This window comes from Periplaneta americana, chromosome 3 (genome assembly GCF_040183065.1).
Source record: "Periplaneta americana isolate PAMFEO1 chromosome 3, P.americana_PAMFEO1_priV1, whole genome shotgun sequence".
Taxonomy (NCBI): Eukaryota; Metazoa; Arthropoda; class Insecta; order Blattodea; family Blattidae; genus Periplaneta; species Periplaneta americana.
Window position 1 is genome coordinate 59,267,343 of NC_091119.1, and position 13,159 is coordinate 59,280,501.

A 13,159-nucleotide genomic window follows, 5' to 3' on the forward strand; every position below is an offset into this window, starting at 1 on the left:
AGCAGCTTGGAGCGCTAATGCACGTCAGCTGTCAAACGACATATTGGATATGTTTTGTAATTTATTTCTCGACGATTTTAATTATTTAAAATCCTAAATATTTAATCATGGATGAATATATTATTTATCCATGATTTATTACAGAAACTCTTTGAAGTCGGAACAGGCTGAAGTCCAAACCAGAAAGGAAAAAATTATTTACAGAAATTCTGATACACTACAGATCACACGCATATACTGTATTTAGCTTGTTCAGTAGAACCTGTAATACAGACAAGACTCTTTTTTTTAAATGTGAGAAATTTATCACTACTTTGAAACCACGTGATATTTGCGAATGATGTCATGACTTTTAATAACAGGTGTTTCAGTGTGAAGCGTGATGAGTGAGTGGTGTTTTGCCTGTTATCTAGTAAAAGTGAAACGAAGAGATTGGATATTTTATGTTTTACAGTATAATATGGATTCCTTATCACAAGTAAGTGTGCATTGTTATGCGCATAACCTGTTTCCGCATTCCCCTCCCATTTTCATTACGTACGAAACATAAATAATACCGCCTTCCATTAAGTTTTGGTTATATAGGAACATTTTATAATATATTAGTGGGGAGAGAATTTGTAAAAAGACAGGCACTAGTTTATAGTGGAACAGTACTTGAATAATTTAATATTTCTATCAAAATGTAGCCTTAGGAGGTTTATAATCTGTCAGTAATGTTACATTTTTTATGTGTGTATGCAAAACACTACACGTCTTAAATTAGGACATGGTGAATGTTAAATATTTATATCTTCAGTGTTTCAGAAATTTTGGGTTATAGTTAGTGATTCTCTGCAATGGATGAAGAAGTAGATCTATTTGAAGACGCAATATCAGTGAGTTCTATTAGTTCAGGACCTGCTTGGAAGAAAGGGAGAGATTATATCAGCCTGTCGCGCTGCACTATATATCACAGTGCACAAGATCTTCCAGGTCATCAGTTCGACGAGGAGAATCCAATGATGACTATGGAACATGAGCCTCTGGAGGCCAGTAATGACAATCATGAGAATAAAGTAAGTTCAATCATAGTTACCTTCATAGTTTGTTTTTCCATTTTTCTTTCCTGATGGTAACTGGCATGTTAGGTTTATGGATAAGATCATAGTTATTTAAGAAAAATGTAGGATGTACCAAACAATGTAATTCTTTACAATTGCATTACTAAAGGAAGACTGATGTCTATCCATATCCACCTATCGATCAAAATGCGTAGGAAGGCATACCGTACCAAACGTCAGAACTGATCAAACCTAACCTATCATTGATACTTCACCTTACGAAAACTCGCTGCCTCGCCTAGCTAACAAAATAATTACAAGGCATGTGATCCTGCTTGTCTGCCGGCCACGACTTCCTCAGCAACTTTCCATCCTTATTCTGGTGCGAAATTCGTGTCGCCGATCAATTTGTCTTTTGTTTACAGTACGTATGCCTCGACTAGAAGTAAATACGTAAATACATCCTACTTTTCTTTGGTAGAGAAATTGTAAAGAAATATAAAAAGAAATAACAAATGCTTCTTCCTTAACTGAAAAAATAATTCTCTAGAAGAAATGAACCAAAGGAGATACAAATTTTAATTTAATTTTTGTCTTCTGCGAAGTATATAGGCTACACTGGTAAACACATGATTTTAGTTTCCGCTTGTAAATAATTTCAACATAACAATCGAAAAATATTTACCTTGTATGTTTTTATGGACGACTGTAGGTGCGCCATATTGATTGGAAAAGGTCTTTTAATTTCACCTCTCCCGCAAGATTTCTCCCCTACCTGAAGTTTACCTCACGAATGCAAATGTCACCATTTAATTCAACACGTGATTGCATTTTAGCCTATGTCGAAATATACGCTCTCCTCCCACAATCTGTATCACAGGCTTCCAACATACACTTTGCTCCAAAAAGAAAGGGCTGTCAACAATAAGGGGCATATGTTCCGTCTCGTAAAACCGTAGCACACTAGGTGACACATAATTAAACCATTTAAATTTGTTGTGTTTTTTTGAGTCTGAATACGTTATAAAATCGAATGGATAGTTGATTCTAGATACATCAGAACATATGAAGAGTGTAATAATAATAATAATAATAATAATAATAATAATAATAATAATAATAATAATAATGAAATTGATAAATACAAAATCAGTAGCACAGGTTTACAAAAATGAGTGAAGAGTAGTTTGCTAGTTCAATGTTCGAGTCTTCGATAATATTAAATTTTTAAATTAAAAATTTCCCATAGGCCCTATGTGTCGCAAAGCTAGATTTATGTGGACATTTCTCTTACAATATATGCCCGAACTCTAGTAAATAGAAACCTCCCTCACCCGAGCAATACTCCTGTCTAAATAAAACAGTCTTTCAGGTCATTACTCTTGAAGAGGACAGGCAGACAACAACTGTGTCAACAAGTCATTGTCTTGATTCGTGTGGATTATTCTCCATCAACTGCTAAGATGTGGGCAAAACTTTTTCTTGAAAATGTTGTTATCTAATGCCAGGCGTTTGACAATAAAGTCATTTGACCTCTTGCACTCCAATATTTTTCAAAGATATTGTCATGGTCAGCCACTGACACACAGATTTTGAGGTGTTCTGAATCCATTTCTTAATTTGAGTTGCACAATGGACAGTTAGTGGACTGATATATTCCAATCCTATGCAGATGCTTGGCCAAACAGTCATGGCCTGTTGCCAATCTAAATGCAGTTACAGACGATTTGCGTTGTAAATCGGGAATCAACTGTGGATTATGTTGCAGAGAGTTCCATTTTTTCCCTTGAGATTGTGTTATCAAATTTTATTTGTTGAAGTCTAAGTAAGTTATGTAGATTTAATAAATCTTTTCACAGAGTAATACATACATTTAGTAACAGGTCTGTAAGTAGCAGTGCTGCCCTTCTTTGCTAAAGCATCCACATTCTCGTTTCTCAGGATTCCACACTGGGATGGTATCCATTGGAATACAATTCTTTTATTGAGTGTTATTAATTGAAAGAGCATTTTAGTTATTTCTGCTGTTTGAGATGAAGGAGTGTGTCTAGAGACTATTGATAGAATAGCTGCTTTGGAGTCTGACAATATAACTGCATTCATAAATTTATTGATGTGGCATAGAAGAATTCCTAAGACTGTCATTTATTGCAATGATTTCTCCATCAAAACTTGTTGTTTCATATCCAAGAGATCTATAAAGTGAGAAGAGATAGCACGTAACACCTGCACCTGCACCTGCACCTTGTTCCCTGGAGATCAAAAATCCGTCGGTGTATAAATGAAGTCAGTGTTGTGGGGGGTATCTAATATTAATTGTCTCTAAAGGCAATTGTTTCATTATTTTAGTGTTTACTTCTGATTTTAGTATTTCTTGTGTTAAATTTAGATTACATTCTATATCTAATAGAGTTTGATTGAATTACTAAGTTTTCTTTTAAATTCGGGATGTTGATTTTCTTTTTTTAATTCTTGAACCATGGATATGAAACTTTTTTGAGTTTTTAATCTACAGAGAGGACTGTATGAATGCCAATTGTTTCCTGATAATCTGATAAGTTTTTCATATTGGATCAGTGCTTTTTCTTCTATTGTCATTTTGATGCTGTTAATTTTAGTGAGGAATCTCATAGAATCTATTGGAGTTGTTTTGATTCCACCAGTGATGAGCCTCAAAGCTTGGTTTTGAACACGTTCTATTTCGTTTGGTTTTGAACACGTTCTATTTCGTTAATGAAAGGTGAAGTAATTAAAATTTCTCCGCAGTGTGTCAGTTTTTCTTGAAAATAAAGTTGCGAATCATCCAATTCCTGGTCGGCCGAGCATATATACAAGGAAAGAAATAGGATGCCATGTTATTGAGAGAAATTTAAAACCATCCCTTTACAACTACATCGGAACTCAGAATGGCATCCAACTTTCCCAGTTTCCCACACACTGTGAGAAGACATTTTAGAGTGTGGCCTAAGGTTTTGTCGAGCTATGAGGAAGGAACATTTAAAGACGGAACACATCATGGACCATCTAGTGTATGGTACTCTCTGACAGTAGTTCGATTGGAAAAACGTCATTTTCTCTTTTGAGGTACCGGTAATTATCTTCAGTAGCAACAATGGTCCTGCCCTAGTTTATTGTCTGGATGGCTAGCAATATGATGAACACTTCACGAGATGACTTAACAGGTTCGGTTGCGTGACCGTCATGTTGAGGGTGTATATCTTACAATGGGACAGTACTTCTGGAACACATCCACCATCGTTTTACAGCAGAAGTCTACGAACACATTTGACAAATGTAGTGATCTCTTCTGCTTGAGAATGATATCCAGAAGGAACAATTATCTTCCAGCAGGATAAACCACCTAGTACATAGTGCCAGCCGGATTCAGAGATGGTTTACAAGGAGGCATGACATCTCCCTGGTCGAGTGGCCTCCAAATTCACCTGATATGAATCTGGTTAAAAATTTTTGGGCTAGAATCAAAGGGATTCAACGCTCTAATTGAGCAGAACAATCACTAGTTCGGACTGCTGACGAATTGTGGAACAGAGTTCTAGATGCGTGGGAGGAAGTGCCACGAATGTAGACATGTTCCCTGATCTTGTGAACTCCATGTTACTCAGACCGAGGACAGTATTGGCGCAGGAGGTTTGTGCACGAGATACTAATCCTAACCACAGGCCTTTTTATGTTATATTTTTTATTTAGTTACTTATTTATATTTGATGTGCTTCCGCTTTTTTTTTTAGATGGTTAAACAACTATTATTTTTGTTTATACAGGCCAGGTCTCGCCTATTAATAGGTGATGGGTAATAATATTTTTATAAGACAAGCATAACACAGTTTATTAATAAATGCCACTTAACATTTGCAATAAATCAATTAAAGATTAAAATTTAAAAAAATAATTTTTCCTCTACCAGGAAGTGAACCTACATTATCCTACATCATTATTCTCAGTGCATTAATTACGCCTACCCATAATTCCCTTCCATTACGTCATTAACAATATATATTAATTTCCCTGGACCTGCAAGATATTACAGAGATAGCCTATTTGAGATGTTTCAATTAGGCTTACCTGCTTTATTTAATTGTACCTTCTGATTTCAGATACAGCACAGAGAGAAAGGAAGAGAATGAGATGAGAGAGAATTGGAGTAAAAGGAAGAGTAGAGATGAGAGTGAGAGAAAGAGAAAGAGATAAGGGCAGAGAGAACTGAGTTGATAAGTAGATGCTAGTGACATTTAGGGCCTAGTAATGAAATATAATATCTGGTTCTTTCGTTTCCTCCCCTACCCTAAGATTCCCTGTCTTTTTCCATTGCCCATTGTTTGTTGTGTTGGGGGAACATACAGCAGTGGTTCATTTCTTCTAGAGAATTACCACGTTATCCTGAAATTGAAGGAGCTTAAAGAGGAGTTGGAATGTAATAGTTTCGCAATAGGAAATTATGATCTAGGAAGTAATCCTTAGTCTGTACAAGCATATGAATATCATTAACTACATAATGGACAACCTACCAATGAAATAAAAGTAATTTCTGCGAAAAATTTCAGTAGACAAAGATTTCATGAACTTAAAAATTAATTTTGAATTAGATGGACGTAACAATTAATGTTGTATGTAAAATTCCACTTCATTACAAATAATTATAGCTGCTGGCAAACTTGTTTGATGTTGTATTATTGGTCCAGAGGAAGAACCCATATGTTTTGCTGCAGCCATAATTATTTGTACTGAAGAGTGATTTTTACTGGTATTGTATCATATTAAAGTTCGAACTGGGGACAACCACATTTACGAGTAGTGCATCACCAAAGAAATTTCTGATACATACTTCCAAATACCTCGGGCTTTTCACAAACCACATCAGATGCTGCAACTATCCTGACTAAAGTATTCCTGGGTCTTCTACTAGTGTCTCATAAACGAAGCATTTTATAAGCTCCCAGAAGAAGTAATCAAGAGGCTTCAAATCAGGGAAGCAGGCTGGCCATTCAATTGGACCTCTTCCGAACTAATGCACGGAATATGTGAGATTTAGAAAGTCTCATATAGCAAGAGTGAAGTGTGCTTGTGTTCCATCCCATTGGATGGACATCTGCTGACGCACGATAAGTGACATGTCTTCTAAGAGCTCTGAAACAATTTGTTGCAGAAGGTTGGTGTAAATCTCCCCATTCAAACGTGGTGGCAGAAAGTATGGTCCAACTGCATGATTGCCGATAATACCTGCCCATATGTTCACAGCAAACCTTTGTTGGTGGTAGTGTTCGAATATAGTATGTGGAGTGTGCAGTTTCGGTAAACATGGCTGTTACAGCAATTAAAAAACTGTCTCTGTTCAACACATACTCACAGTGTTTCATAATACATTGATAAAATTGCACTTGTGGGAAATCCTCATCAGCCAAACTTTGCACACATACACTGTGGATGATAAGGGTGCACCTGGTTATCTGCAAGACTCACTGTGTGAAATTTCCACGTGATGAGTAATGGCATGTGTGCTGGTGGATGGCTCATGTGCAAGTAGCCCCCGCTTTGACAGCAACTGTTCGAATCTATTGTGGGAGGCCCACATGATGCATTGTATGAAACTAACCTGTTTCCCTGAGTCTTCGATAAATGGTTTGAAACGTTCTAGGATCTGGGTAGCACCTGTTAGGATATTGTTTTCGGTATATATGTTCAGATTTGTGTGCATTTTCAGTGGTTGTGCTGTACATGAAATGCATGTTTTGGAGTTTTAAAGAGATGTATCATTCCGTTTAAGGAATATCTGTAGCAAGAGATGAAGCATGAAGACACCAGTTGCTTTCAACTCAGCTGTAATGCACATAACCCGCTGGTCTCTGCATGCATGAGTAACATGCAGATGTAAACAGAAAATGACATCCAAGCACTAATGAACAACAACAGACTGAAAGTCTCTGTCAACTCATACTGAATCTAACCTAATGCCTTCTTGCAAAGTATGTTTATATCTGCACTGTAGATCCTGACATTACAGGCTTGTACTGAGGATTATTTTGGAGAACATGGGTTATTAATTATTAATGTTTTATTAGCAAACTGAAGTCGGCCTCGGTAGCATAGTCGGTATAGCACTGGCCTTCTGTGCTCGAGGTTGCAGGTTCGATCCCGGCCCAGGTCGATGGCATTTAAGTGTGCTTAAATGCGACAGCTCATGTCAGTAGATTTACTGGCATGTAAAAGAACTCCTGCGGGACAAAATTCTGGCACACCGGCAATGCTGATATAATCTCTGCAGTTGCGAGCATCATTAAAAAAAAAAAAAAAACATAATTTTATTTAGCAAACTGATATAAACATTTTTGTGTACAGGAGGGAAATATTTCGTATTGGTTTCGATATAAAATAAAATCCCTAAAATTAAAATGTTCATTATATTTTTTAATTTATTTAATATCTTTTAGTGGCATTCATTGTAAGTTTGCTGAGAGATAGCATTGAGAGTTCGTTCACTATGCACTCATTCATTACAGTTTAATAATGATAATGAGATCGAATTCATAGCTATAGGTATAACAGAATTAACGTTTCTTTCGACTTGTGACAGCTTGCTAACCATGGTCTTTTAAGACATTGTTGCCAACTTGCTACAGCTAGGACCTGGTCAGTCAAGCGCGATATGCAGCATTACCTGCAAACTTGGACGAAGAGAGCAGGGAGCACCAGAAGGTGATTTGTTAGTTCCAATGCTAATCTTGGTTGCCATGACAACAACAACAACAACCCATAAGTTACCGTGAGCCGTAACCCATGTGGTTAGAGACAGTAAAACATGTTGCTAGCGAGCTGTTAGAAGTTTAAAGTAATGTTAATTCTGCTATAATAAATTCTCTGATTTGGTTACTGGTACACTGTGTGTGTATTTTAACCTTCATTGTTATACTTACTTGTTACTTGTCAGAATACTGCGGTTACTATGTTTGATCGGCCTGTGTGACACATGGGTAAAGTTCTGGTCTTATGTGCCCAGGGTTGCGGGTTCGATTCCGGCCCAGGTTGATGGTATTTAGGTGTGTTTAAGTGCGACAGGCTCTTGTCAGTAGATTTAGTGGCAGGTAAAAGAATTCCTGTGGGAAAAAATTCCGGCATACCGGCGGTGCTGTTATAACCTCGGCAGTTGTGAGCGTCATTAAATAAAACATAATATTATATTATTATTATTATTATTATACTATGTATTGTGGGTCCCTATCGTCATGTCATGGCGCGTCCTCAGGTTGCAGATAGAGGAGACGGCCTCCAGATATGGAGGTTAGCTGGGAATATATTGAATAAGCAGTCGTGGTCAGCCGATAAGGGGTGGTCCTCCAGCTTGGGGGTTCGGCAAAGGGCTAACAGCCCATCACCGTAAGAATCAGCTTGTTACAAATCCATACAATAAGCCTCGGAATGGGACTACTCGGGAGGAAATTAAACGCAGAATAAATATGGGAAATGCATGTTATTATTTGCTTGAGAAGCTTTTGTCATCTAGTCTGCTGTCAAAAAATCTGAAGTTAGAATTTATAAAACAGTTGTTACCGGTTGTTCTATATGGTTGTGAAACTTGGACTCTCACTTCGAGAGAGGAACAGAGATTAAGAATGTTTGAGAATAAGGTTCTTAGGAAAATATTTGGGGTTGAGAGGGATGAAGTTACAGAAGAATGGAGAAAGTTACACAACGCAGAACTGCATGCATTGTTTTCTTCACCTGACATAATTAGGAACATTAAATCCAGACGTAGTAGTAGTAGTAGTAGTACGTATGGGCAAATCCAGAAATGCATATAGAGTGTTAGTTGGGAGACCGGAGGGAAAAAGACCTTTGGGGAGGCCGAGACGTAGATGGGAGGATAATATTAAATGGATTTGAGGGAGGTAGGATATGAAGATAGAGACTGGATTAACCTTGCGCAGGATAGGGACCAATGGTGGGCTTATGTGAGGGCAGCAATGAACCTCCAGGTTCCTTAAAAGCCAGTAAGTATTATACTATGTTTATTCTTCTTCTTCATCATCATTCTTCTTCTTCGTGGTCATGTCTTCTCATTCTCTCTTCAACCATGCTCTTGATCATCATCATCATCATCATCATCATCATCATCATCATCATCACTGTCATAATCACCATCTTTTTTCCATTTCTTCTTTTTTTTTCCCATCTTCCTTTACCACAAAGATAGTTGAACCGTATGCCATCAGTTTTGGACTTAACTGCAGGCTAATTTTGGTTCGAAAAAAAGCCATGAACAGATCTCAGAACAAACTCCCTCCACATAAGTATCTTAACCGTACACAGATTCATATGTGAATTTTATGTATATGTTTGTTACAGATCCTGAGAAGTCCTTCCATGAATGAGGATGAGGGTCAATCTGTGGATTTTGTGCTTGTGTGGACTGAGACATCAAGAGTTGCATGCACTGATGCTGCTTACCAGAAGCGGGAAGTATTCGAACGCCGTCTTGCAGAGGCTGGCTTAGTTCTAGAACGAGAGCAGAATTTGTCACTACACTTCGTCAAGATCCATGCCCCGGTGAATGTTCTCATCCGTTATGCTGACATATTAAAACTTCGCATGCCAATGAAAAAGGTAAATATTACACCTTCAACATCCAAGTTTGAACACATAACCTCGAATGTAAAGAAAAGGTGGATGAAAAAGGTTCTTTATATGCCATAAATTTAGAACCCATGCACACTAGACAGTCAGGTTGCAGCGGCCAAGGAAGAGTGCAATTATCGTTACAACCAGTTGTGCGGCCACTTTTTTCTGATTTGAAAAATGAACACTGAAGTAGCAATTTTTTTATATTTAGGACATGTACAGAATGGTCTGGTTGTTTAATCTGGTCGTTCAAATGTGTTACCTCCAATTTCAGTGTAAGTTATTAGTTGCAGCGACTCATTGGTCATCTGTACATTCACTAGGTTTTCATTGGCTGTTGCGACCATTTGGTCCTGGCTGGTGAGTGTGTGTTTTATCATTTATTAAGTAAATGGCCGTCCAGTGCGCAGGTTCTTAATGTGAGATTGGACCATTACTTGTGGTTATTGTCTTATTTCAAATGTTTATTTCAGTTTGATGAAATGGAGAAAGAAAATGGAGGATCTTTTGATATTATAGTCGAGGTAAAAACAATGGTACGCCGTCTTCTGAATTTCGTCCGTGTTGACCCAACAGTATTCCACCCACAGGAACATCGACTGACTGCAGAGTTTAGCAAGGACAAACTGTACTTGTGAGTGACATTTAATGTTTGTAATTTAATTTTTATTTATTATTTTCCTTATCTTATTGTTGTCATCAGAGATAAGATCTTACCAGATTTTTTGTCTTCACTGTCGTCATGATGTTTCATATTAATTATAAAATTGCCTGACTGTCAGCTGCATTTTAACATAACTTGTGATATACTGGGAATTAGACTTAAAATAAGTCTAGGGATAGTATAACTTTGAGCACTTGGATCTGTAATATAGGGAGTTGAGCTACTTCTTCTGTTCCAAAATATAGTTTAGCAAGATATAATTTATTCTGTTCCAAAATATGGTATACATTTGTTAAAGTTGTCAGTAATATAATGTAACTTAAATACATCTTCTAGATAGTTATTTGTTTGATAAATTAACTTAAGAAAAACTAATAAATAAAGTACATTTCATTCTGTGTGATGTCAAATTAATAAAAGAAATATTGTTTTTAAGAGAGGCAAATTAACACAAAATCTGAAATAAATTACAACCTGTTTTTATACAGCTGTTGTGCCTTAGATGTTCTATGCAAAATTGACTGGGTTGGTGTTACATTTTTTGCAACAGGAACACCACAGCAGGTGTCCATTTGATTTCTGTTCATAATGAGCTATTTAAATATTATAGTTTGATGCACTACAGAAGACTAGAAACATTCACATCTGCACTCTCTGATACTCCTTTCACTACTGAACAGAATACTACACTGCAAAACATTTTGTGCACTCATGTGCAATAATCAAACTTGTTTTCTTTGTTACTATACCATATTTTGGAACAGAGGGAGTAATTAAACAGTCTTAAAACATTCGAATCAGTTTTAGAAACTTAAAGTTACATTAATTTTGCTGGCATTCTCTGCCCTATTTCATTTAATTTATTGTGTTTCATAGGTCTTACAAGAGTTGCCAGGCATACCATTTTACCTGGAACAGTTCTGTTTTTTTTTTCCCCTCTCCTTTTGTTCTTAATTTTAATTCATGTCTCCCCCAACTTGTGAGTTTGCCTTATGACAAAGAATAATGGAAATAAGATTTAAATCGAATAAAAGATGATACGAAATCAGGAATTTTATAATAAATTGATCAATATAAAATTTAACTTGGTAAAAGGATAAGAAAGTGGTACTAGAAGGGTAGCTCAGGACTTTGAATAAAGATGATGTCGTAGGTTGTAAATTGATAACTTCCGTGACTCAATAGCTACGTCTTTATGATGATACAGTGAAACCTCTCATTTACGGACATCGAAGGGATGTAACAATCTGTCCGCATCTGGGAGATGTCCTTTATTGGGAGGGAGGCTTTCCAATCTAACAGTAAATTTATAATATGCATTATGTAGCCCTTCAAGCTTTAATTGAAATGTATTACTGTAGTTTAATTCTAAATACAGTCTACTGTACTACAGTAAATTCTTTGCAACTTTGAACTACAGTAGATAAGACCGAAAAAGGAAAATACAGTATTATCACCGCGCCAGCCACAGTAACGACTGGCGAGTCTTTGATATTTATAAGTCATTGTTTGTCGCTTGTGATTGTGGTTCTTTTAGTCCCACCGCTCCAATCATATTCTACAAAAAACTGTTGCCGCCAATGGCAATCCAGGATTGAATTTTGACGTGTACATATCAAGTCCACGTGGAGTAAGAACCAAGGTTGCCATTTTTAATAACAAATGTTCGTTCAGTTTAGTAAAGCATTTCAAGTGGAAGTTATAAGTTGGTGTTAATATTTAAGATGTGGAGGCCGTGGGAAGGCGATGATGAAGTTGAAAGTAATGTAAATGCGTGTGTTCCTTCAACTAGTAGAAGTAAGACAATTACAGGTAGAAAATGTATGGGGACATTGAATAAACAGTCTCAGAAAATAATTTGTAATGTGTATGTCTACGTCAAAAGTAATAAATTGGGCAAGGGACCGATTACAGAGACCACAAAAGCTGTTGGATTAAGTTGGCAAGCCGTAAGCAGAGTTGTAGAAAGAGGTCCTAAAACACCCAAAAAATGTAAAAATAAAAAACAGAAATTTGAAAAAGTTGATAACTTCACCTGCGATCTGATTTGTTGAACGGTGTATGATTTTTTTAAAAATGGACAGTCGCCAACAGTTAGTGAAATATTAATAGAACTTCAAAAAAAGTGTGAATTCCCCTACAAAGAAACAACACTGAGAGAATTATTGAAAAAGTTAGGATTCAGGTTCTGAGTTCTTAACAAAAGACGCGTGATAATGGAGTCGTCGAGAATAGTAACGTGGAGGTACAAATATTTGAACACACTTAGTTCTAAAAGATCGGCAGGCCATAAAATTATATTTTTGCCCGAGACATGGTCTGACACATATGATGTCCCCAAAAAAGGTTGGGATGATGGGAGTTGCTCATGTACCTTCAGTGCCCCTGTATCTCATGGGAAACGGATTATGGTTTTGCACGCAGGTAGTAGTGATGGCTGGGTTCCAAATTGTTTGTTCCTTTCAGCTAGAAATATAGGTGACTCCAAAGCAGATTCACATGATGAATTCTGAAATTTTCGAAGACTGGTTTACAAACAATTAATGAAAAATCTTCCAACAAGCCCTCCGTGTATAATGCTGCTTATCATTCCAGGCTACAGTTTAGGCTACCAAATAGATCCACAAGAAAGGATGATATTATTAGCTTCATTATACAACACAATCTAGAAATGCCCAATCCACTCCCCACTATATGTGTATTGCTTGAACTCATAAAAGGAGCTAATATCAGTAGAGAGTTTGTCATTGACAAAATTGCAAGAGATTTCGGCCATGAGGTTTTGCGGTTGCCCTCATATCACTGTAATTTAAATGCTATT

At 36.8% G+C, this 13,159-nt stretch overlaps 1 protein-coding gene across 1 annotated transcript in view; it reads left to right on the forward strand.

Moving 5' to 3' along the window:
- Window positions 1–346: 346 nt before the first annotated feature.
- The window catches only part of LOC138696056 (anoctamin-1-like), a 55,057-nt gene continuing 42,244 nt past the window's right edge, over window positions 347–13,159 (forward strand). The window contains exons 1-4 of the mRNA XM_069820562.1: window positions 347–478; window positions 800–1,058; window positions 9,402–9,659; window positions 10,148–10,308. Coding sequence (XP_069676663.1) covers window positions 840–1,058; window positions 9,402–9,659; window positions 10,148–10,308 — 638 coding nt within the window. The 5' untranslated portion in view covers window positions 347–478; window positions 800–839. The remainder of the gene's footprint in view (window positions 479–799; window positions 1,059–9,401; window positions 9,660–10,147; window positions 10,309–13,159) is intronic.